The sequence below is a fragment of the Desmodus rotundus genome, chromosome 13, assembly GCF_022682495.2.
Source record: "Desmodus rotundus isolate HL8 chromosome 13, HLdesRot8A.1, whole genome shotgun sequence".
NCBI classification, from domain to species: domain Eukaryota; kingdom Metazoa; phylum Chordata; class Mammalia; order Chiroptera; family Phyllostomidae; genus Desmodus; species Desmodus rotundus.
The window spans coordinates 61303685-61331591 of record NC_071399.1 but is presented as its reverse complement, the minus strand read 5'-3'; the positions used below and the strand labels follow the sequence as shown (position 1 = coordinate 61331591).

Sequence of the window (27907 nt, the reverse complement as noted above, 5' to 3'; positions counted from 1 at the left end):
ATCAATACCATATAATTCAGGAGTCCACACTTTAGGCTGCCATTAGCAAAGGGGTGGCTTAAAGACAAAAGATGAACATGTCTATTGGCATTATTCGCGTCTACAAAACAAGAATGCTGTGATTTTTCAGTACGCTAACTTGGAACTTCATATTTAAATAATTTAAGGCTTACATTGTTTTTACAAACTGTAATTAAAGTTAGAGACAAATCTGAGTCATTAAAATAACTTTAAAAGAAAGCACATCTTAGGTAATACCCTGCTATGTTATTTCACTTTGGGAGTTATTTCACCCTCAGGAAAAAAGGAAGATGAAATAATAATCTAATCTGTACTTTCACTGCTCAATAAAGGAAAACTCAGATTACCCAGAAATCTTTTAAAGATATTTCTACATACACTACCTCTGAATAGATTACAATATATTGTTATCAGATACTGACATTCAAACAATACTTTTCTACAGGTCCTAAAATAGCATATTGTTTTCTTATTTTTAACTGAAATGGAGAAATAAAATGTCTCTATTGAATAATGTAGCCAGATCAAAACTAGACCTCAAGATTTTGATAATCATCTGTTACATTTATTTACCACAAACTAAATTTGGGCTTCAGGAGGTAGACAGGGACAGAATTTAAGGTGGCACCTCTTTGTATATGGTGTGCATTTATGAACTACCATTTCTCCCTCTGTGTCAGCAGCTTTCCTACCTCCAAGAAAGCCTTTTGGTATAATCCACAACCTGCTGTGGGGATTGGGAAAGTCTGGGGAATAGATGATGAAATAAATAAACCACATCAAATACAAACAAACTTTATTAAAATGAAGGTAAAAGATATTGCATAAAAGCCCTAAAATTCCACTGCTCTTGGTTTGAAAATTATGTTTTAGATGGGGCTCAACTAGCCGAACAGTTTCATTCTGATTTACTCTGTTTATGCTGCAAAACAAAATGAGCAGTGCCCATGTGGCCATCTTTGAAAGGGAAGTTTCCCCACACATGTATGATAGAAGAAATGTATTTTAGTGACCTTAATCACATTATGTTTTCAATGCAGAAATTTGAGTATGGTAAATTATACCCACAAATTAATTTATTAATGAGAATTTATCAGCAAGAATGAAAATCCTTCTGAAATAGGTACCTGGACCTTTTACTGGGTACTAATTGCAGAATCTCACTGTTACATAATTCTAATTTTCCTATGAAGTTATGGTTTCTAAAATGATTGTCCTTTTTTTAATATCTATTATTTTCTTTTGATATCAAATACAAATAAAGACAGCCCAATGTTATCACTATGTGATTAAAATTACTAATATGGTCTGGTTGTAATACACCCAGGATGCATTTTAACTCATTAATTTCTGTCTCATAACTCTCAGTGTCCTTCCTCAGTAAATAGGCTATGGTTTATTTTGATTACATGTTTATTTTTAAAAACTTTATTAGTGGTAGAATAATTTATGGATTTTTATGAACCATAATTGAATTTGAAAAGGTAACTCCAAATGCATTCACTAGGATATACTTACAAATTTTGTACAAAATTACTTCAAAGTAAAATTGAAGACTGACATTACTTAAAGTATGCCAAAACTGAAATATACATAATTCCTTTTTCAACAACAGAATCTAAAACATCATAAAAATAAATTTTATTGTTTAAATAAATATATAAGAACTTAAGTAGATAAAAATCATTAAATCACACTTTTTTCTTTCATATTAATTTTATCTTTAAACTGTGGTGGAAAGACCTAAACGTTATCTAAATTAAAACTTTAGTAAACAAGATTTTCACCACTTCTATTTTGTTCTAAAGCTTCAAAAAGTATGAATAAAGACTCTAGTGAGATATTTAAGTTTGTTTCACACGACTTGAACGGGAACTTTCTTCAAACTTCGTGCAGTGGGAGGAAATTTTAGGTTTTGTCTACAAACATGCATTCCTGTCCTAGAACAGGGCTTGACACCTAACAGATGTGAAATGAGTTTTTGTTGAATAAATGAATACTTTACAGCAAAACAGTTAAAACAGGATAATCATCCGGACAATAACAATCACCTGTTACTTTCCAGAATTTCTGTCCATAATGTGTGTATGTTAAGGTCTTAGAACTACCATTATCTATACAATATTTTTTTCTAGTTGAAACCACAGCAAACAATGATCATTTCCTGATACCAAGAAGCAAATACCATGAAATTTTAAAAAGAACATTTAGAAACTAGCATGTTCTACAACATTTCTTAGGGCATAAAAGTCTCAATGGAATTCAAGTCATACACATCTGTGGAGAATCAGGACTTGATGGTGTTTTTTTCAGGTTTAGAAAAGCAATTCAGAAGCAACACCACCCTAAAAACACAAGAGATTTGTCTGAGCAGCGGCACTAGCAGTTTTTACAGTAATTCCAAATTGCCCATGGCACCTTTTTAGTGGATCTCCGGTATAGGCTTTAAAGTTAAAAGGAACCAATTTGGAAGGAGACTACAGGGAACATAAATAGCAGGTTGCTTTGCCCCTAATGTTTTCTCATACAGTGGTCAGAAACACAAAATAATACACAGTATGGTTTTCTCCCTATATAATTTTACAGAGACTCCTAATGCTTCAGCTACTTTAATAAAATAAGGGAAATTCTACAATATTTAAAGACCTTTGGAAAAAAATTAGAGCATTTATCCAGTTCAGAATGAGCTGTAAAATTCACATTACATGTGATAGAGAGTTCACTATAATAAATTTAAGACAGAATATTTTATGATAGCTAAAAGAACCAGGTGAAATCTAGGTAGGAAAAAAATAAAAAATAACTTACCACAAAGTTTAGTAAATAATTTTAGAGGAAATAAAGTATTTAATTAGAATCAGAACATAAATTTTTGCCATCTAAAATATCATCACTGAGTGAGCATGTCTGGAAATAAAACAGTACATCCAGATGGAAAAGGAAAATAGATATTTGGTATACAGATAGAATTAAGGCAAATAATTCCTAAACTTCATGGAAAATATTAATACTCAGATTTAAACTGTTAACTAAATTTTTATTTTAATTTTCCATACAAGAGACTATTAACTTAGTCACTGAGTCTCTTAATATTTCATGCTTTTTATTTAATGATTTATCCTTACACTTTTAAGACACAAAACAGGCAACTGATTTCTATAAAGGCTTTTGGCTTACACACAGGATTTTTGGGTTTTCTCCACAAACTATTAAAAAAGTCTTCAATACATGATCATTGCTACATTTAGGAAAACAAGAGGTTTTCCAAAATCTTGTGCCAATAACAAACATAATCCTTAATGAAATATACAATATCATTTCAAAATTAAAAAAGAATAATGACTATATATATAGTGCAAAAGTTAAAATGAAAAAAATCACACAATCTGTAGTGTGAGTGAATAACTGTCCTAAGGCTTCTAACAACTTCACTGCACCTTTACAGCCCTTTAATTTTTCTAGTTTAACTTACCACCCGGAGTTCCCTCCTTACTGGTATAGTAAATGTTTTGTTTTTGACTAACGTTAAACTCGTTACAGTTCCCCAGCTACACAAAGAAGAAGTGCTCACACACCCAAACATTACCACTCTCAGAGACTAAGAGAATTCTACACTAACTCCACATTAAATACACTGACAGCCACATAGACTTTTCCTTAGGGGCCTTTTACGTATTTTTTAAAATGGAGAGGGGCGAAGGTACGGTAAGCTGGTGGCTTCTACTTATCAAGAAGATGATGCGTCTACAACTAAGATAGTTATTCATGCAGATAAAGAATAAAGGACACTCTTGTCCTCAATAATGATGTTCATGATCCAAAAAATTTGTTATTTTAATTTATGCACAATTATAAAACATCAGCAATCACTTGATTATTTGTAAGTAGGAGAAAAGAAATACCAGAATCTCCAAAAGTCTTAGTGAGTCTATCCTGCATCTATCTTCCTAAAAAATAGTTCAAGCATCTAATAAGATTTTTAAAAGATTAAAAAGATTTAAAAGATTTTTAAGTTGACTGTAGAAAAAGTAAATACATAAAAAAAAATAGCACAATGCACATGTGAGTATTCACAAAGGGGTAGGAAAAATATGAATGTGTTGCGGTGGTTCAGAACAAATCACTACGTGGACTGTGACATCTGATAAAGTTACTGTCCAGCTGAGTTTATGTAGATCTAAAATCAACGGAAAAGCAATAAGGATTATGGGGATAGGGTGAAGGACAGAGAGGAAAAGTCACTGACTGTGGAAAGAAAATTATCACTTCAGTACCAAACACCTTTTGAATGGAAGAGCCACAGTGAGGAACAACAAATGTGCTCCCCACTTATGGCCACCCTGGAACAGAAAAAGGAAGTAGAGGAGAAATGAAGTTAGAAGACAAATTTCTCTTTAAGGAGAAAAGAATATAATTAATCTCTTATTAAATCTCTAAATAATAAAGAGAAAACTAAACGAAAATTCTATTTTAACCTCTGACGGGAATGGCTAAAAACATTTGGAAGCACATGACAAGGAGCAAACCAGGACTCAACTCCTAGAAATACAGACTCAATAAATAATTACTTTTACTATAAAAACAGATTAAAATGTAAGTATTAATAGAAAAAAGAATGCAAATAGCTATCATATGGCAATCTAAAGAGCAAAAATTTGGGTACAAGAAGTTTCTCAAAAGAAAAGACATAAATTAGATATTGATGATATTTCTTCAGGCTTTTAGGAAAAAAGTAGCTAAACTTTTAGAGAACCATTAGTAATATTAGTGATACAGTGATAAATTATCTAGGAAATAATAGTTTTTCTAGAATAAAAATATAAAGAATCAAGATCCATGGTCCAAAATGTGATTACAGCTACAAGGTTTTTTGTTGTTTATCTTTTGGGGACAGGGGCATAACATTGAGGTCATGACAGAAAAATGTAAAAAATCAAAATCAAAATAAACTGAAAGTAGCTCATGAGAAAACAACGTATGCTTCAATGATGAAATTACTGTCTAGATGATACAATTTTCTAGTACATTTTGATATTTTATGGAAATAGCTACAAATTAGGCTTCTAATGGCAAGCATTTTAACAGCTACCTAAAGATTGGAGAAAGAACATTTTAAAAGTTATCAAACTATTTTTTTTTTTCAGAGAAAGGGGAAGGGAGGGACAAAGAGAAGGAGAAAACATTGATGTGAAAGAGAAACATCCATCTGTTCCCTCTCATACACAACCCATCTGGGGACCGAACCTGCAACCTAGGTATGTGCCCTGACTGGGAATGGAATCAGGGACCTTTGGCTTTGGGAAATGATGCTCAACCAACTGAGCCATACCGGTGAGGGCTTCATTCTCCCCACCCCTGCGTATTTTTTTTTAAAGAGAGTAGGGGAGGGAGGGAGAAAGGGAGAGAAACATTGATTGATCAAACTAATTTTAAGATGCCTTGTCTTCCTGTTTTGAACTAAATGTAGCTGAGAATCTATCTATTGTCAAGTCACATAAATCCTGAATAAAATGGACTCCATGAAATCAATACATTCTAAAATTACATCATCAAAATTGTCACATAGCTCAACATAACATTTGGCATCAAAAATAATCAAATAATTATTAAACAGTTATTTATAGTTACTGTACATATACATATATAAATATGTGTGCAGTACATGCAGTGTGAATTCATATACACTTTGAAGTGTTTTTCTTAATTTTACATGTAACTAAAATAAAGAATATACATGTATCCAACAGAGATTTAAATTTGACAACTGCTGGACAGAATCTAGTCAAATTTGAAGTAACAAAATATGCATAAAAAGTAATTTTACACATACAAATTTTTGGCAAGCATATAAATAAGGGCACCTATTTCCAAAGCATAATATAACAAAAGCATTATACAGGAAAAGTAATTCCGATGCTTTCATTTTTATTGTAGACCAATGTAATTATTAAATTAAAATCTTACTTTAAGAATGACCAGTTTTAAGCAAATTTAAAATATTTTTCCACTGGAAAATTTTGTGTTACTATGACTAATCTTTCAGAGCTATATATTTTCTTCAAAATAGCTTATGCCTATGTACAGAATTTGGATCACATACCCATGCCTCTGTTTGAATGGGCTTGATGTTGCTTAGTAGCACCTCTTCGTAGTTTCCATAATCTATGAATTTAACTACTGCTGTCATCCCTGAAGAATGGAGAGCTTCAACTTCTGCTCGGTAAAACTGAAGAGACACAAAGGAGTTTTAAATAGGACAATCAACATTGCCTACTACAAAGGGGAATACTTGATGGAAATGTAAATAATTGAAGTGTTAGAATGTGTCATTTTTTAAAAGCTGAGTTCTTTTTAAAAATTAATTAACACTTTGAGATAAAACTGACAGAGAACATTGTATTAGTTTTAAATGTACAACACAGTGATCTGATATGTAAATGTGTAAAATGATCACAATAATTTTAATGTCCATCACCATAAAGAATGTGCTTGTGATGAAAATTTTAAGATTTATTCACTTAGCAACATTCACATATGCAATACTTTAAAGAACAAATTTTAAGAGAATAATATATTTAAGAAAGAAAACTTAACTTTAATAATCACAGATTAGCTAAAAAAAGATAAATTATCTTATCGGTGTGAGTTCTGACATACACTGAGCAGTAGCAGTAATTCGGGACAGAGCTCGCTGCTCGGTGGAGAACATTCGCATGCTAGTGGATGTGGAAAGAACTAGTGTCACGTTTTGTTGTTAGCCAAACCTAACACTATGTTTGAAATCCTCTTGACTAACCCTGATAAGACAATTCGTATGTACTAATCAGAATATATAATTAAGGAGCAGTTTATTTAAAAAACAGAAATATATGACAAAAGTAAGTACAAAGAAAAAGGCTCTTTGCCGCTGTCACCACAGGCAGCTGAGTGGAGTGGGGATGTCGGGTATGGAATAAGCACATTATTCATATGTAGGAGTTACTGGATTTGAGACACTGCAAGACTGGATATTTTTATTCTACCAGTTTACCCAGTTTTACTTGGCTCTGTTAATGTTCATTAACAAACCCACAAGGGACCTATTTACATAACAAGTACCATTTTAAAACTTACTTGTTAAAGTAACTGGAATAGGTCAACTAATTGGAGTAGTGCTCCACTACAGGCCAACCCATTCAGGACCCAAACTATAGGTCGGAATGTTGCTTAGTGAACACAAAATAGAAATAAAAAACTATTTCCTCTTAGGTAATAATTTCTTTAAACTAGGTTAGTTAGAGACTCTACTCTAACACTATCTACTCTAACAGTATCTCTTAATAGGCTCATTAGAATCAGAAAATGCTAAAGGCAACAGAAAGTCTTATTCTCCATATCCCTCTAAAATATGAGTTACCCTGGATGTACCAGGAAAAAGAAAAAATCTGTTTTTACTGATTAACTAGTATACTTCTTACTACAAAGGTTATTAAGTTAATCCATGGTGCTTCCTTCCCAGGTCTGGATGCTAGAAGTTTAGACACAACATCCTGAAACTTTCCAAATCATACAGTTCTTGATATACATTCGCATCTCTCCATCCCTCCTTTATTTCTTTAACCTCACACTTCTGTGTTTTGTGAATTGATGTATTTTTGGACCTATAATTGTAAGCTTCTCAGATAATTATGTCAGTTTAGGTAAGTTCAATAGTGAGTCATAATATATTGTAGGAAAACAAATAAATTGACATCTTTTTAGAACTTACCCTTTCATAAAGACAACTCATGTGAAAAATACTTCTAGCCTTGGCTGGTGTGCCTCAGTGGATTGAGTGGCAGCCTATGAACTGAAGGGTCGCCAGTTCGATTCCCAGTCAGAACACATGCCTGGGTTGCAGTCCTGGTCCCCAGTAGGGGGCATGTAAGAGGCAACCACACACTGATGTTTTTATCCCTCTCTTTCTCCCGCCCTTCCTCTCTCTCTAAAAGTAAAAAATGACTTCTATATAATGTGGAAAGCCACTGTAATAAAGGTGTAGTGATAAGGCATATGATAAGGCTAGGGAGTTTGGGAAGAGCTTCCTGGGGCAGATAACAATCAGTATATAGTCTTTAAGGGTGACGAGGCTTTAGCCAAGTAAAGAACTGAGAAGGGAGTTTGTTCCAGGGAATGTTACAGAGACATAAACATGAAGATGAGTGCAGGAAACTACAAAGAATTTTAAAATTAATTATGGCATGATGTGAGAATGTCAACCAGTAGAAAATTAGACAGGACAAGAAGGTAACAGCCAACTGACTGAGGCTCTGTATGCATGTTAAAATCTGTATTTACTGTACAGGTACAAGATTTTACCTAGGAAAAATGACATGGTCTATGTCCAGAAGCACAGCGGTGGCAGTTTCAAGGACAAGTTTAAAAGGAACAAGATTTAAGGCAAGGAGACTGGTTTGGATGTTGTCAGAGCATTCCAGTTGAGTGGGCAGAAACTGCTGAACTAGTTATGGCAGTCTAGAGGAAGAACTGTTCCAAGTTCTCAAATCCTTCAATGAAAATAAAGGTTGAGAGAAGGCAAGACACTGCGTAGAATCTCTTAAATGACAGATTATACTAACTGATTAATCAGCTCCAAAACATCATTACAATGCAATTAAGATTATGATTTTCTTAATGACAGTTATAGCCAATGCTTTTTCTTAAACCTTCATACCCTGGTTTCTTGACTAGAAAATTAGAAAGTTGCCTATTCCTTTTTTTTTTAAAGATTTTATTTATTTATTTTTAGACATAGGAGAAGGGAGGAAGAGAGGGAGAGAAACATCAATTTGTGGCTGCCTCTCATGCACCCCCTACTGGGGGACCTGGCCCATAATCCAGGCATGTGCCCTGACTGGGAATCTAACTGGCAACCCTTTGGTTTGTAGGTCAGCACCCAATCCACTAAGCCACACTAGCCAGGCCAGAAAGTAGCCTATTCTTGACAAGACATTTAAAAACTATTTCTTAAACTAGGTGGTTTCAGAAGATAAATCTCTAATCTCATCTCTTTAAAAGGGTGAATACTGTTTATCTCATTTGTTTAATCATATAATCTATATAGTGCCCACAGTCCCTCACTCTAAACTAAAAATATAAATCCAATTAAAATCAAAGTAGTCACCTTATATGATCATTCAATCATTCTAATAATACTCTAAAAGTTCCAAACATTTTGAGAATTATTAGAAACTGTCTTTCAGAAGGTATATGACATTATTTTGAATATATTCAGTAGCAGCAATAGATGAATTCAGTATTATTGAATTTTTTGAAACAATTACAATTAAAAGTAAGGTTTTATTAACAATCTCATTAGGTAGTTGAAGGTATATGGGCAATAACACAGCCCAAACTATCTGATCGATACCAAACACTTAGCCACTTAGCAGCTACTCAGTCATGGTCTGTTGAATTCTCACTATTTGTTGAAGAACTTGTCTGCTAAGTCTAATATTTCAATATCTGTAGGCCTTTTATTTTTCTGGGTTGTTTTATTTGTTTCTGTTCAATCATGTTATTTCTCTCTTAACCCATGCCTCATAATTTTTTATAGGATACCAAACACTGAAGATAAAATACTGAAAAGGTTCTAGAAAATGTATTTTTTTCCCTAAAATAGGATTATATTTTGGGGGGGGGGGGCAGGTAGACAGAGTACAAACAGATATCCTTGATTTTGTAAAGGTTTGTCTTAGGGTTTGTAATGCCTTGTTTGTAGTTCGTACTTACTACTAGAGCATGATCTTTACGAGATCTTAATGGATAGTCTCACTGGTTGACTAAGCCTTCCAAACATTATCTGACCTGAAATCCAATCACTTACTTCCTCTGCTCGAAGTCACCAACAATACCACACTGTCCAATATGGAAAAAATATTTTTTCATTTTCATCTTAATCAACCTTTCACAGAAGCATCTGACACAGAGTCCACTCTAAGGTAGACACTTAGCTCCACAAACCATGAGTGAGAAACAGGTGAACATAACTAATCCCTCATTACCCAAATCAAATAGTTCCTGTTTTTTGGAAAGTGAGTAGTTTGAGTTGAAAGAGTAATAGTTTGAATAGTACTCGCTTTCCAAGCTTTCCTATTAGCCAGGAAGTAGCCATGTAAAATACTTCCAACTAATGAGAGTGCCTGTTGATATTTCTGGGAAGGCTTTGCTTTTCTGGAAAAAAGAAAAAACACAACTAGTACTATCTCTGCCCCTCCTTTTAGCCTTGAATAAAAACTTGGCAGTAGATGCTGCTACTAGGTGAGTATTATCCCCCATGTATACAAACGCCTTAAGACTATGCCACCTAGTTACACCATCTGTACCCCCCTTGCTGGTATCATCTGGTAATACCACCTAACATTCAGCTTACGCCACATCATCCACTGAACATTGTGGGGCTTGGTTCCTGATCCCAAAGCCTACAGCATCTCTTTAGAAGATCCACCCACATTTTCCTAGCCTGAATTTCATTTCCTTGAAATTTTCAGTTAACTTTGCTTCCACCGCTTCTTTTAGTCACACACACACACTTTTTTTGGAGACATTCTTACTTTATCAATTGAAACTACTTACTTATGAAATATTTACCTCAAACATTTTTTTCTTTTACCTGATCTTCACATCAACCTAGGTCTCTGTCACTATAACTCCCTTACGTCTGTTTTTATTATCTTGCTGGCATCTCCAGTCCCCTAACCACTCTACTTTTTTCTTATATAAGTGCCCCCTCAAAATTAACTAATTAACAGGGTCAAAAATGATTATTAAATCCCTACACTGTGGGAAAAGAAGGGCTGCAGATGAAAACTAAACAGACATTATCCTGACTTTAATAAACTTAAAAGTATGGTAGGGGAGAGCTATCAATCCAGGAATCAAAATAAAAAATACTTTGCATCTCTCTGATGGCTAGTGATGCTGAGCATCTTTTCATATGTCTCTGGGCCCTCTGTACGTCCTCCTTGGAAAAGTGTCTGTTCAGGTCCTTTGTCCACTTTTTAATTGGGTTGTTTGTCTTCCTGGAGTGGAATAGTGTAAGTTCTTTATATATTTTGGAGGTCAAACCCTTGTCAGAGGTATCATTGGCAAGTGTTTTCCGATACGGTTGGTTCTCTTTTCATTTTAATGCTGTTTTCTTTAGTCATGCAGAGCTTTTTATTTTGATGATATCCATTTGTTTATTCTTTCCTTTATGTCCCTTGCTCTAGGGGACATATCATTGAAAATATTGCTGCATGGAATATCTGAGATTTTCCTGCGTATGTTCTTCTCTAACTGAATGAAGAAACAGAAAGCCTGAACAGACCAATAACAGCTGGCAAAATCGAAGCAGTAATCAAAAAACTCCTGGCACACAAAAGCCTTGGACCAGACTGTTTCACAGGAGAATTTTACAAAACACTGAAGGAAGAGCTAACCCTTCACAGACTATTCCTTCACAGACTATTCCAAAATATCCAAGAAGACAGAAGACTCCCAAACTCTTTTTATGAAGCTAGCATCATCCTAATCCCAAAACTGGATAAAGACACAATAAAGAAAGAAAACTACAGGCCAATATTGCTGATGAACATAGACTGTAAAATCCTCAGCAAAATATTGGCAAACCGCATCCAGCAATACATTAAAAAGATCATACACCATGACCAAGTGGGATTCATCCCAGGGATACAAGGATGGTACAATATTTGCAAATCAATAAATGTAAAACACCACATAAACTAAAGGAAAGACAAAAATCACATGGCCATATTGACAGATACAGGACAACCATTTGATAAGATACAGCAACCATTTATTAAAAAAACACTCAGCAAAGTGGGAATAGAGGGAGCATTCCTCAACATAATAAAGGCCATATACGAGAGACCTACAGCCAACATAATGCTCAATGGGCAGAAACTAAAAGCTTTCCCACTAAGATCAGGAACAAAACAAGGATGTCTGCTTTCACCACTTCTATTCAACCACTTCACACCATTGAGAATGGCCATCATAAACAAATCAACAAACATGAAGTGATGGAGAGGATGTGAAGAAAAGGGAACCCTAGTGCACTGTTGGTGGGAAGGCAGACTGGGGCAGCCACTGTGGAAAACAGTATGGAATTTCCTCAGAAAACTAAAAATAGAACTGCCTTTTGACCCAGAAATTCCACTGCTGAGGTTATACCCTAAGAACCCTGAAACACCAATCCAAAAGAACCTATGCACCCCAATATTCATAGCAGCACAATTTCCAATAACCAAGTGCTGGAAGCAACCTACGTGCCCATTTTTAAAGGAGTGGATAAAAAAACTGTGGCACATTTACACAATGGAATACTACCCAGCAGAAAGAAAGAAGGAGCTCCTACCCTCTGTGACAGCATGGATAGAACTGGAGAGCATTATGCTAAGTGAAATAAGCCAGGCGATGAAAGACAAATACCATATGACCTCACCTTTAAGTGGAACCTAATTAACAAAACAAACAAGCAAGCAAAATATAAAAAGGGACATTGAAATTCAGAACAAACTGACAGTAAACAGAGGGCAGATGGGAGAGGGGAATGGGGGGAAAGGGGAAAGGGTTCTCAGGAACATCTATAAAGGACACATGGACAAAACCAAGGGGGCGTGGGATCGGGGTGGGAGGTAGGGATGGCTGAGGTGGGAAGGAGTGGTGGCGGGGGCTGGGAATGGAGATAACTGTACTTGAACAACAATAAAAAAAATTTCTTGAAAACAATAAAAAGAAAAAAGAAATAAAAAATACTTACAAATCCTGGTAACTTTTAGAAAGTGAATAAGGCACCGACTGAGAAAGACAATAATGTAGGAGGAAGAAAGGGCAGGTTAAGGAAGGCTTCTTTTAGGAAGTGATTTTTGAGTCCAGCCCTTATGGATGAGAAGAGTAGTTGGTAGAACAGGTTGGGCAGAAATTAAACATGTGCAAAGGCCTTTCTCTCAGAGAATCCCTGTGTCCTCGTCCCTCTGTCCTGTTCTCACTGTGTCTGAGGGTCTTCTCTCCCTCAGCATGCTCTTTTATCTGATCCACTGTATTCCTTCTTGATCCCACTTTCTATCTTTCCCTTCCCTGTCTCCTCAACTTCCCTCTTCCCCTTTGAGCTAGCATATCATGTGTAACAAAAGAATGTTTAAATTATTGGTTTAATGATTATTAAATTATTTATTATTAGCTAAATAATGAACATTTAATTTTTTAAAAAAGTAATCTGTGTAAATATCCTTTAATGTGGATGAAATCTGCAGAATTTAACTCTGTGCCACTCAACTGATTTTCTTCCTTGTGAATTTCACTAGAAAGAAAAGCAAACATTAATAGTTCAGTGGATGGTAAGTAAAATCACTTATCAACTTCACTTAACCAGTTTTACAATACTATTCTGATGCACAAGCTAAAATCAAACCTAACCTAACCAAATCTTATGGGACCGATTCTCCCTAATCATCCATAAAAAACAGTAAATATTTTGCTTTCCCTTTTTTATAAATTACATATTTATAAATCTGTTTAAAGACTTTAAACAGGTATAAATGTTGAACAAAATTCACAGTCCCAAAGCAATGGCTTTCTACAGTCTCACCAGAATGTTACATTTAGTAATATCACTGTATAATACCACTATAGCATGCGTACCTTATTGTCTTCCCAATAAAGTGCAAAACATTCATCTCCAGGTTTCCACAGTTTTGCATACTCCATAGGAATAGATGATTCTAGTACTTTTTCTGGCTTAATGGGCCCAGATCTTCTTTTGGGCCCACTACTGTAAAATATTTTATCATCATAGGGTGTAGCTGTGATGGGTCCTGCTGGCTTAATGGGTCCGACTCGCCTTCCCTTCTGTGGTACTTCTGTCTCTCCATTTGGAATACCAATGAAACTATTAGTTCGGACAGGATTCTGGTAATCAGTATTTACATTAAAATGTTTTTCAATTTTTATACCACTGAAAGCTTCATTATTTATTGTTCGTGGTTTCCTGTCATAAAAATAATCAGGATTTGCTGTTTGGTTTTCTCTCTTCCCACGTTTTTGATTATTATAATCTATGGATTCTTGAGGAAGTGGACTTTCTTTTGCCTCTGCATAGGGCGGACCTCTTCCTGATCTGCTTTGCATAGAGTTATCCCTTTTTTTAAAAGCACCATCATTGTGCTGAGAACTTAAAGGGTATGAAATGTCTTTAGTTCTATCATATCTAGAATATGGTCTATCACATCTGATTCTCTCTTCAGCCCATACTTCAGATCCTGAAGAAGTACTTGGTCTTTCGGTACCTCTATTTCTAGGTAAGCCACTGCCTTCTGAAACTGACTTTGAATTTTGGGTATCTCTTTGAAAACGAGGAGGTTTTTCATTTCTTGGCTGTCTGGTATCACTTCGAGGAAGATATCTTGTTTGATTATTATCTTTTATTCCATTTTGCTCAGTATTCAACAATCGATGTTGTCCCTGATGAAGCTGTTGCGGTTGTGATTTAGGTTCTGAAAAGTAAATCATATGCATATTAAAATGATGACTCTCAATACTTATTTTAAAATGCCTAACAATTAGTATATTAATACAAAATTATGAAACTCCTATTTTAGTATCTTTCACTATCTTCCTTCCTCATTCTCTTCATTCCTCTCTGCTTCCTCAGAGTCATATATTTCTAATGTATAGTTTCCCGAGTCAGCCACATTAGTGAAATAAAGCAATGATATGTATGAACCATGAAAACCTTGTGGATAATTTAAAAGCAATTTGTCTTTGTCATTGAATGTTTGCATTCTTATAGCTACCTACATATTCAATCTCGGTAATTCATTTCCCAAGACATCACTGAAATAGAACTGTAAACTGCTAACTGTGATGCTGCTATAAACATGCACAAGTTTACAACCATTGCTCAACTTCTTTCTGAATCCCACTCCAATTTAGGAAAGTATAGCTATTATTGTCAGTCAAATTCTAGCCTTTGCAAAAATGTTATTTCTCAAATCTTTCTAGGTCTGGAACTGCTAACTGTTTGGATTACAAACAGATATCCCACTATAGAAAAGTAATTCTTTGACATATCCAAGTAATTAAAAGCAGGTAATACTTGGAAATATAGAAAATTGTCAAAAATATGATTAAGCACAATAGTGCAAATAATATCCAGCTAGATACTAAAACATGTAGCTAGATACTAGTAACATGCTAAATATATACTGATAGATAACTTAATGACTGTATTTCACATAGTGATTTTTATTCTATTCAATATGTACCATGTCATTTATACTTTTCTTCCTCCATTATTTCACACAACATGTCTATAACATTATTAGGAAACATACTGACTGGTCTTTGGTACACATGTCTTATTTCCCTTGTCATGCCCCACAATCAATATGCAGTCAGAATAGTATTTCCCAAGGATCACAATACTTCTCAACAAAGGCACTACTGACATTTTGGGTGAGACTGTTTCATGCATTGCAAGAAAATTAACATCTTTGACCTCCAGGTACTAATTGCCAAACCACACTCTCCCAGAATTCCTACTATCTCCATACATTTTCCAACACCCACTGGAGTCAGAAAGGTATCACCTAAAATGTTCAAACTGACAGGGAGAAAGCGAAGGCCTTTAAAAGTTCCTGAGTGACAAAACAGAAGCATGGACTAAATATCAAGGCTCAAAATGGGAAAGCAGACAGACAGACAAACAAAAAACAAAACAAAACTTCTCAACAGAACCACTGAAAGTTGGAAGCCAATCTAACTGGTTTTAAATGTCTTTGAAAATAAAGGAAAACTCTTGTCTAAGTACAATTCTATAATCCAACCAACCCACCCATTAATTGTGACAAAGAATTAAGACTTTTAAATACACGAGATATCAAATACTAGCCAAGACCATTTACAGAGGCATTTTCTAAAAATTACCTTTTCCCAAGATTTGCTTTATAAATATAACACGAATATCTTATTTTTAACAACTGTACTCAACATTAAGTTTTCTTTAGGGAGGATAAAAACGGTCACTTTTAGTTTCTGCTGGCATTTTTTTTAACCCAGGAGTCAACATTCAGAGAAGCAAGAACAGTAGTGAATAGAAGCAGTATACAAATGAGCATTTTCAGCAGAAAGCATATATTGGCATTTGTCATTCATTGTTAGAGAATAAAAATAGCAGTTGCCTCTTTCTATCTGCAGTGTGTTAGGTACCCCACGCTTGCACTTTATTATCAAATATTCCCCACTATAGTCTTGAGATACAGATGTTATAAGGTTTTATGTAAGAAACAGAAAGAAGTCAAGTCCCTTATATAGTGAATTTAAAAAATCCTTCAGCTTCTAAAATAAGCCAAATATTAAGATATCCTACTTGTCATCAGTAGGCTTGAATAGATATTTGAGATGTAAGCATTTTAGGGTGTCTGTGTTTAGGGATCGATTTGTCTTATTATTCCAGTTAGGACCACTGATATCTATGATGTCAGAAAGGACAAATATATTAGGTCACCACAGAGTAACTAAGTATCCTGGACTATAGGTCGGGTTCTAGATAACCATGTATACAGTATGAAGGCTTCAACTAGGCTTGGTAGGCATGGGAGAATTTGATTTCAGTTCTCCTAAAACAAAAAAAAGTAAAGATTTCCTAATCTACTTAATTGATGATTAGATTACAGAATAAAACAAGTGATTTTACTAACTATGAACATACTTCATTTCCAATAATGTGCTAACATAATATAGGGAGAGAAGAATCTATAAAAAATTAATTTTTAAATAAGAATTAAAAAAATTAAACTCAATGATGAAGAGGGTAAAATTGTGCTTTTAAAAGAACAGTTTTCATATATACCCATTTCATTTCAAAATAAAATAACAGTAAGCCAAGAAAGGAAAGTCCTTAAATGTTTCATCATCCTCAGATTTTCTTAAACCCAGTACATTTTGTCTTAGACAGTTAAGTAATGAAGTCAGATGTAAAGTAAATATTTTGAAACTGAGATAATCTATTAAAAAATAACAGAAAGTGCTCAATTACTAAACTGTGAAAAGGTAAATTAAGAAATAGACCTGCAAATCAAATAGAAAGCTTCTCAGTGTTCCAGTCAAAATCTCCTTGCTCTCTGCCACCCTTCTTGAAGAGGTATAACGATTCCAAATCACCCAAAATGCCAATTAGCCCCACAGGTCGGGTATACAATCACTCTAATAAAAAAAGTATCGAGTTATTTTTCTGTAAACAACAGGATAAAATGCATCAACTTTTTAAAAATGACCTTTGCAGGAATAATTCTAACTAAAAATATAATCAGCAGTAATTATGTATTTCAAAGAGAAAAACATTATACATACCAATATCCCAAAATTGATGTTCATTATAATAAATAAAAATAAAGACACCAAAACCCAGAAAAAAATGGACATAAGAATTTACATTAAGTGTTTTTCATTAGTTACTCAAAGACATACAAAAATATAAACAGAAATTGGTAACATTTAATAATAGTACATAGGAGAAAAAAGGGAAGATAAGCAAAAGTGATAAAAAATTCATCACAAAATAACTAAAACTGAAAACATCTAAAAGACCAAAGTGAAAAAAACTCATATCAAAAAAACTGATGAAGGAAGGCTGTATGAGTTTAGTTTGATTTGTGATAAAATGTTGCTGTTACACCAGGTCAGGATTTTTACAATGTTTACAAGATAAGAGATGACAATAGTTTTTTATATCACCATGATTTGAAATGTAAGAATGAAGAATGAATTTATTGAGAATATTCATTCTCCAGTCACAGTTGTGCCTGCATTTCATAGTATAAAAAGGTACATTTTGTTTCTTCATTTTATTTTGGGAAACCTACTTGAAGAAGTAACTTAAAATTTAGTAAGATTTTACTGTGTACCTGACTCTACTTCACAGGTCTTTTGCCTACATTATTTCATGTAATTCTCATAGCCACTGGAAGGGCCATAATATATATTATCCTTATTTTGCAAGTGGAGAAACAAAGCAAACCTAGCAGCTAGAAAATGTTCAAGCTCAAATTTAAACTCAAATCCAACTGAAGCTAAAGCCCACAATTTTTCCACCATGCCAAGCTGCCTGCCCAGAGAAAGAAAATAAAATGTAACCAACAGCATTTTAGCTACAAGTTTATCACCTACATCTGCTCATTTCTGGGGATATGCAGAAATCACAAAAGCTCTTTAACAATCCCAGGTGGACTGAAAAAAATTAAGTTGTATACTAGGATTGCCCGAATACTGACATAAAATTAATAATCTTTATACTAAAGCAGAAAAACTAAAACCCCTGTTAGCAGTTCAATGCTATTTAGTAGCTCAACAACTGGCACTTAGAGATAGGCTAGCATGTAGGGTACAGCCTTTGGAGAGAGACTGAAGAGTTACATTACAGCTCTGCCACTTAGCAGTTCTGCAGTCTTAGACAAGTTACTTAAATTTTGTGAGCCTCGTCTTTAAGATAGGGATAATATTAGCTCCTACCTCAGAGGATTAACTAAGTACTGAGAACAATAACTGGCTTGAAAAGGATTCAATAAATGTTAGCTTTCATTGTTATATATGTTAGCATTTATAATTATGCAAATAAACATAATTAACTGCATCAAGAAAAAATAATATTTGGACAAGATGCTTCCCTATTTATACATCTTCACCACCACCAACCCCATCTTTATTTAGAACCCTTACCTTGCTTTAACTTTTGTTTGGTTGGTTTTGTTTTTTTCTTGTTGAAAACAGGGCAGAAAGAATTCTTTAGTAAAAACTTGTTTGTTGTCCAATTATCAAAGTCATATTATAGAGAAAATTTAGATACATTAGAAAATCAAAATCATATCCCAATTCGATTTATCATTTAAAATGTATTATAAATAAAATTTCTTCTATATACCCTTTAAATTTTTCTACATTAAAAATGCTAAAAAATGTTTTAAAAAGTAAAAATTACTTATAATCTTATATGGAGTGAAAGCTGTATCTTCTGACTGTTTAATCCTACCTACCTCTAGGGAGAGCGACTGTTAACAATTTCAGAGGTTATTTTTTCCTTTCAATTTTTCAAGAGAGAGAAAGGAAGGGGGAGAGAAAGAAAGAGACAGAGAGAGACATCAATTTCTTGTTTCACTTATTTATCCATTCACTGGTTGCTTATGTGTCCTGACCAGGAATCACACTCACAACCTTGGAGTATTGGAACCAACTGAGCTACCTGGCCAGAGCCAGAGGTTATTCTTTCTTTTTATATAATTCATACAGATATCTCTGCTTGCCTATTTATTTATTTATTTATTTACTTATTAAAAATGAACTCATGCACATCACACAGGCTGCAGGATATTTTTAAAATTAACTGTATACTATGGGCATGTTTCCAAGTCTGTGCATAGAGGTATCTTACTCATTTCAATATTGCATGTTTTTTAAAAGAGGATACTTTACATACTAGTACATATTAACCAACTTGAGAGGAGGGTTGGTCTAAGTCTTACTCTGCATTGCTCTCTCCAGTGCTAATAAAACAGAATCAGGCAAATAGATGGCATTCAGTAAATATTTGCTGAAAGATACAATTACTAAAAACAATGGAAATAAAACAAGCCTCCAAGTTGAAAATTCCCTGTTTAACACTGTCACATGACCTCAGCTAAAGGTGCAAACTGAAACAGAAAATCTAGTCTTCTATTTTGCTTTCTGTAAGAAAGGTGGGCATCAAAGCACATTGGGCTTCGCACATTGAAGCTCAGCAGACTGAGTTCAAATGATCATATAAAAAGATTATACAACAAACACTAAGCTCACAACCAAATAGATTTATTCTCCCTCTTCCCGGTGGTGCATCTCCGACAAAGTCAGAAAGAGCCCCAGTTCCGTCATCAGTAATGTGTGGTAATGATACTTATCACTGGGTTATGGTGAAGATTCAATTTGAAAATATTTGTGAAATTGCTTTTCTCATGGATCCATCTTACATCCCAGCCCTATCCCCGAGCAGCTGTGACCTTATTCACCTCGTTTCTTCACTCAGTTGCTCTACACTACATTTACTGCACACCCGCTACAGACAGGAGGCAACCCTGTTGTAGTCACCACACATGAAGAAGAAAGGAAGAACCATAACCTCTCCATCCTGTGGGACAATAGGTACAATGGAAAGAGGCAGGAAAAAAATAAGTAAACAAATGACACAGCTTAGAACTGTGAAAAAGCCTAAAAAGCTAATATATAGGCCATTGAGAGAAAACTGGGAGTAGTGGGTGGCAAACTACTTTAGTTCTCTGAAGAAGTGGTGCTTCAGTTGACTCCTAAAAGCTAGGAAGTACAATGACAGTGTGGAAGGGGGTCTGAGACAGGACAGCAGCACAGAAGTCCGGGGCTAGAAACTTCCTTCAGGAGGGAATGTGGTCCCCTCACAAAACCTTTGCAGGGATAAATCTAAATAAAAATATAATCATCAGTAATTATTTACTTCAAAGAGAAAAAGGTTGTACATACCAATATCCCAAAATTGATGTCCATTATAAACAAATAAATTAATTAAAGACACAAAACCCCAGGAAAAAAATGGACATAAGAATAAACAGTAGTTACAATCAGACACAGCATTTTTCTTTCATTTGTTATTGAAAGATATAAAGTTGTTTTCCTGTTCTTATTAAATTCTTTCATAACTATGACACATATTAAATTTAAGGCTAAGTTCACAAAGTATTTATGATATTCAATGTTTAAAGAATTAACCTTTTAGTGCCCAAGGTCCGCTTAATAAAACAGAGAGAGAGAAAAAATTAGGGGCATAAAGCATAAGATCATCACTGTTACAAATGTACAAACCATGAGAACTCTGAGAAACATCAACGCACATCAACAATGCAACAATAAAGAAGTCCCTTTCCAGGCATGTTTAAAAGGCATGAAAAGTCCAAGCTGGTCCTTAAAATTGCCAAAAAACCCCCCCACCAAAACAGTTTACTTCAGTGAGTATGTAAAATTCCTCATATGTTACAAGATCAAATGAGCTTATCTCCAGGTACAACTATAACATTCCCATTTCACAGATAGGGAAGGTGAACAAGCTCAATCAAGGTCACACAACTAGCTGGGATGAAGCAGGCAGGCTGCAGGCCTCACAATAACTTTCCTGTTATAAAGCTAGCTCCTGAATAAAGCTACCATTATGCTGCGAACATTAAATCATTACTAACCGTGAGTTATTTTCAGTATTTCCTTATGGTAATCCTAGGTTGGGATTAGCATTAAAAAATTTTTTTGCCAGGGCTAAAAAGAATATTACTTGTACAAATTGATCCATTAAATGAGAATACATCTATACAACTTATCTTCTTCTCTATATAAACAAATTGTGGGATTATGATTACATCACATATCTCATACCTAAAATATGCCATTGGATTAATTTTGCTTTCTCTTCCACCTCTAAAAACTTCTGTAATAATGACCTCTTCAGATGGCTTTTCTAGCTGTTTCACTTTTTTTTCTATCAGTTACTAACAGTCACTCTAAAGCACAGCCTTGCTTCCTGGTGAGAGGTAAGTCCTGTACTGAGCATTTCCAATGTCTTACAATCACACGTGCATCCGTGCCTGCACATGCCTGCACATGTCCCAGGGGTCTTCCTTGTAGCTTCTCTTAAAGCCTCGGCATACACTGCTCTTCTTCTGGGACATCGCTCCTCCCCACTCCCGCAGAGCCTGAGCCAGGCACCCCTCCTCTGCGCCAGGTAACACGCACAACCGCAGCACAGACAGAACTGCCAGATTCGCCTGGCCCTGCTAGACTTTCAGGTCCCTGAACCACGTTCTTTTTACCAATATACCCCTTTCCAACGGTTCCTAGCACACAAGCTCCAAGTAAGCTCCAAGTTAATACTGGGGGCTGAACCGATGACCACTCAATATTTCCCAGAATATGCATTGTTTTTATGAAGAAAAATCGACTTTAGAAAATAAAGCTTATTTGTAATTACTGTCTACTCACATTATCTTGGTAGCAAAATCTCTTATAATCCTAATCTCTGTGTTTTCCTAATAACTTCAAGAGGAAAAATATTAGTTGTGTCACCTCTCTATCGATATAATGCTTTTTCCTCCAATTAAGGAAGATTAAAACAGGAGATGAGGATACTGGGTATGACAACGTTGCTTTCTAGACCCTATCATTTTCCTTTTAGTTGCTATGTTTTACTGAGTCATCTGACTCTTAATCCTAATGCTCTAAAATCCTAAACTATGTAGGACAATTCCTTTCCTTCCTTCCAAACTCATATATAAATAAGCACTGATGGCCATACTTCTGAGGAACACTTACTCTCATCTTTCTAGATATCCTGGACATAAAATAACACAAGAATTGTTTAATCGAATGTAACAGTGCAGTCTTACTGTCATTCCCACACTACTCACTGCCACAGATGCCTGAAGTTCAATTGTACATTGGCGGCTGTAGGTAAGTCAAGTAAAGCTCTCTTATTGATAAGCTGGGCACTTATACACAAGGCACTAAATTTGTGGGTCAAAAACCATTTAGACATAAGGATTTTCTTATTTCTGCTTCGACTCAAATATTGTTTACTGAAGAACATACACTAGAAATATCAACTAAATACACAGTACTGTAATATATTATCAAACCTGTAAAAACTGAAAGGATAATATTCCAGAACTAGTGAAGCTGTCACACAGGAGGCATCAGTCAGGTGCAAAAAGCTAAGCTTAATTTGTGTGATCTTTTCTTCCAATCTGATTAATATTTTCCAGGCTCATTAATTATCATGATCATCTTAAACACATTATCTTTGCAACTATGTTCTTGAGCACAAAACTACAGCAAAATAAAAGTGAGAATTCTTAGAATTTGAGGCCAAACCATGCTCATGAAATTTAAAGCCAATTTATTTTATGGGGCAGAAAAATGAAAATAAATAGGATTTTTAAAGAGAAAAGCCAAAGGAATGTCCATTTCTGGACTGGAGTACTATTTTTTAAAAGTCATAGTGTTACTGGTAGATGGTATATCTGAAACCCAAGGAGTCTCCCACTGACCAAGAGGGCGGCAGGAGGAGCTTCTTAGAAAGCTAGGAATATCAATGGATATGGCCCGAGCATGCAAAAAGCTAATAAGATAATTGGATAGGAAAAGCCATCCCCTACTTCCAGTACCATATTGGAAGTGGGACCAAGGGAAAGCAGGCACATGCACCATAGTAAGTCAAAACGGCACAGGGGGAGGTGCTGACTAAAGAGGCCTGTCAGTGCAGCCTGGGAAAAAAAGGGACTGGTTGGGAAATGGAGCCACCTGAAGCAAGCAAACGTGCCTGGTCCATACCACACCCAAACTAACATAATCCCAGGGGAACAAAGATCCGCCCAGTGATTTGCTCGCACTCCTGATCTAGATTCACAGGGTGCACTGGCCTGTTCTCTCCATGCGCCACATGGCCCTTGGCTTCCAGGAGGGAGCCTGTGTGGCTCTTGTGCCCACCTGGTGATGCACTAACAACCAGTGTGTTCCTACACTCGCCACCCTGGGAGTGCACAGCCTTGTGGCTCTAGCAACCATGTGACCCATGATCTTGCTGAGGAGATGGACTTTGAGACAGGAGTTTGCCATTCTACCAGATCATGAATAAATGCAACACTTGAATAAAACTTCTTTCCTTTCACACCAACATCTGCCTCACAAGTTTGGCTTTTGTGGTGAGAAGTAGCCAAATGTTTTTGTTTGTTGGTTTGGTTTGGTTTTCTTGTTTTGTTTTACTCAGTGACAACAGTACCACGGTACAACAGGTTACCTACTGCCGCATGAACTGATCCAAGTAGAATAGCTGAGATTACTGCTGAGTAATCATTCACCAAATAAAGCAAAACAAAAACAAATCATTAAAGATATTTGTTACAAAAAGGTAGTATTGACTGATTAATACACAAATTCACATTACAACAGAAGCATAACACTTTGTAATATTCCTATGTTTATATTTAAGCCAGCTTATACATGTTTTTCACCTCAAAATTCTTGACTACTAGTTTCAATTGTACAAATCAGGGATTTTTGTGTAAAATACCTTTAGATATTGTGTATATTCTCTAATAATCACAAAGTTCTTTGGCTTTAAAAATTTGCCTATTGGCTCAAAATTTATATATTTTATCTCTTCTATATAAATTATTTCCTCTATAAATATATTCTGTAGGAACTCTGACTCACATTACAAAGTGTTAAACCAGAGAGTATGTCTTATTCCTATCAGGTATATATAAACACACATGATTAATATATGATGATAATGTTTTTTATATATTATAAAAATAGAATGCAACCTTTTAAAAATATGATGAACAGGCAGGAAGAGAAATCACCCATTACCTCAAGCCTACACCACAACTTTTTCAAGCTATATTAATACGTTATTCCTTAGCAGTCTCTTCACACTAATCTTTCTAATGTTTGTGTAACATTTACCTACTGGATATCCTGCAGATTGTCTTCTAACCCCACTATTTCACCAGAACTATTTGTCAAGGTCTCCAACCAGTGGTATTCCGGAGCCAGCTTGAACACTGTACAAGAGCTGATTGTTCAGCTTTCAGAAAATGTGCAAGCTGGATGTTAAACAGTTGATAGCTGGAGATCAGCCATAGTGGAAACATTTACGCCACAGAAACCAGCAAAAGCTAAGAAAAGGGGCATTCCTCCCTTGCTCCACCCTGTCTTCCCCAGAACCGGTTGTTATACATTCACCAGCACACTGCTGATGTTACTGAACCTAATGAACACTTCTTATCCTTATCTCTCAGCACTTCTCATACTCTTCCAACATCTTTGGCAGCTGCATTCTCCGTGTCTTTGCCTGGCTTCTCCACCTCTACTTGATCAAAGGCCTGTTTGATATCTCTCCTTGATTTTTAAAACTTAATGTATCTTAATAAACTCTTCACTGCTCTTCCCCACCAAAAAGCTAATAGGTGCTTAGAAATACATCAAGGTATAAAAAGAAGAAAAAGTTCAGAGTTGGTAGGCACACAGACAAAGGTCTAAATCCTAGTTCTTTATTTCTTATGGGTAAGATGTTTCATCTCTTCAAATCTATTTACTTATCTGTCAAGTGGAAATAACAACATATATTTTGCATTTGTAGATAATTATATGTATTAATGGTATGCAAAGCACCCAGCACCATTCCCAGCATATAGTAGATACTCAATAAATGCCAATCATTATTTTATTTTATGGTCAATAAATGTTTAAGTGAATGGACCTGTGAAGTAAACTGTCAGGTGCTGCACAGTCAGAACGCTTGCAAGTCACGAGGCCCCCATGTCACAACAACACACACCAGGAATTTCAAACGAAGTCTAATAAAGGGACAGGTTTTTTGTTGTAGTTGTTGGTTCTGATTTCAATTTCCAATCAGCTGTGGACTGTTACTTTATAAAATGCAGCGAAAAATGCTGAGGCACTGTCAAATTGCTAAAAGAGTTTCTGAATACTTACTCTGGATTTCAATACTAAGTTGTTCCTATTTGTGACACAGTATCACTGGCACAGACTACTCACTGTTACGGCAACAAATGCACAAAACAGAATTGGAAATAATTCAAGTTAAGCTTAAAGGACTAACTAGAAGTTTGAGGGAAATTTGCACTTTAAAAAATGGAATGATAAAAAAAAGTCAGTCTTATTAAAAAAAGAAGGTAAGGACGGGGAAGGCCATAGGAACAGGGAGGTATAGAAAGTGACAAATAGTGTGTAGATAGCTACATATCCTCTCTGTTGTGCTTACACGTTATGATTACTCACACAGCTACCATTAATTAATCCCTGGCTTCCAAAAAGGCACTCCAACATTGATTTCAATCAATCAGCTGCACAAGGAAATGAGCAGTAATGCTGTTTGATACAATTAGATGTGAATACACAATAGTCAATAATGGATGATCCTTTTTTAAGGAGATCCTTCACAAGAATAGCTAGCTTAACACACACACATTCTCTCTCTCCTCTTGATCAGTTTCCTGCCCTTCCAATTAAGCTATTACCATTATATCACATTTCCTTCCTGCAGGCTCTGTTCTTCAGTCTTCAAAATTCTGGCCGTAAATCTATAAGCCAAACTATTTAAACTGGCTTAAAACTTGATTAAAATAAAATAAAATAAAATAAAACAAAAACAACACCTAACAATTATCAAAAGCCTGCAACTTCATGTGAATTACCCAGCAACTGTTACTATTTTATCTGCTAACATCTAAATACATTATTTACATCTGAATATTATGCAGAATTTGGAATTAGGAATACTGTTAACCAAATGCTACTTTTCACAGAATCCACAGGAAATAGTGTAATGCCACTGCATAAAAACAGTATATAATATACAGAATGAATTTTATTCTGCCAATGAGAAGAGTCAATGAATTATTTTGAGCAAGGGGGGAGTAGGATCAAATTAGTATTTTGAAACATCACTGACTGCAGTATGGAGGATGAAATGATAAAAAGTTCTGCAAAGCATCAGTGGAGAGTTGAGGACCAGAAGTGGGGCTAGTGGGGATGGAGATGACAAGTGGAGGATGCTGCTGCTGCTGCTGCTGCTATTGCTACTCATGATGATGACGATGATAATGGTGATGGTGGTGGTGGCAGGAACAACCATTATATGGAGGCTTAAGTGCCCAGCACTGTGCTTAGCTCTTTATATGTATTACCTACTTTGATCTTAACAACAACCCTATAATGTAGGTGTTATTACTATTTCTCCACTTCCCAATGAAGAAATTAAAATTTAAGAGATTATTACCTTACCCAAAGACATACAACTAGTAAATACAAGAACTATGAGTTAAGTTAGTGGTAGAATTCATTGCATTTGTCTGCCCCAGCACCCAGTTCAATTCTCCCCTTCTTTTGATAATAGAGCCTATTTTCAGGGGGCAGGCAGTGGGGGGAACTTCACCTTCCTCTTTATAAATAATCCTGATGGAATCAATTAAGTTGTCCTGTGCTTCCTGACTAAGAATGGGTTAGACAGAGACATAAGGAGATAGAAAGTCTTTTTCTATCTGATCTCCTGGGTTCCTGAGAAATATTTTTATTACCTTTTATCCCATATTATGACAGAGATTTGATACCAAGTGGTAGTGTGCTCTTTCCTCGAGTCTCTTTGGACTTCTATTCCAGCCACTCCAAACACCTCAAAGAAGCATCCCCAGTGGGACTCAGCTGAGCTTGGGGAATCAGTAATTTTATAATGAAAAGTGTTTTACCTTTTCCCAGAAAAAGAACATGCTTGCAAAACTGAGATACGTTTTTTTACCCGTATATCTTTCTATGTCATTATGCCATCTTATATATTGGCCTGATGCTATGCCTAGAGCTACCTGGGTAATCTTTGCTACCACATGAAGACAGTCTGTCAACAGAAAAAAGGAGAATTCAGAGCCAGAGAAAAACTTTCCAGCTATATGAACCAATAAATTCCCTTTTTGCTTTCTTGAATTTCTGTGGCTTACATCTTAAAGCAAACTAATTTAGAAATTGGTGCCAGGAAGTAGGGTGATAAACTGACAAAACCTACAATGGAAAACCAGTCTAGTAAAGGAAGGGGGCAGGGGGGTGAAAGTCGGCTCATCTCCTAACAGGACGCTGGCACTTACTGCGTAGTGAAACCTGCTGTCATGGAACTGAGACCTCCTAGCCAATTCGGCTGACGTTTTAGAGAACTTGGTATGAAAATGTCAGGATGATGGAAAGTGCTGGTTACTTCTTACTGCCTTTAGGAGTCCTACAAGAGACAAGCTGGCAAGTTTGAAAGTAGAAAGAT

The 27907-nt window shown here is 35.3% G+C and overlaps 1 protein-coding gene across 5 annotated transcripts in view; it reads right to left on the bottom strand.

Moving 5' to 3' along the window:
• TDRD3 (tudor domain containing 3) overlaps positions 1-27907 on the bottom strand; it is a 158954-nt gene that overhangs the window by 28539 nt on the left and 102508 nt on the right. For 4 of the 5 annotated variants that reach the window (XM_053916421.1, XM_053916416.2, XM_053916417.2 and 1 more), the window contains exons 11-12: positions 13684-14534; positions 6122-6247 (exon numbers count right to left, since the gene is read on the bottom strand). In XM_053916421.1, coding sequence (XP_053772396.1) covers positions 6122-6247; positions 13684-14534 — 977 coding nt within the window. Of the gene's footprint in view, positions 1-1835; positions 2367-6121; positions 6248-13683; positions 14535-27907 lie in introns of those variants that run through there. The other variant, XM_053916418.1, reaches the window with a different exon arrangement.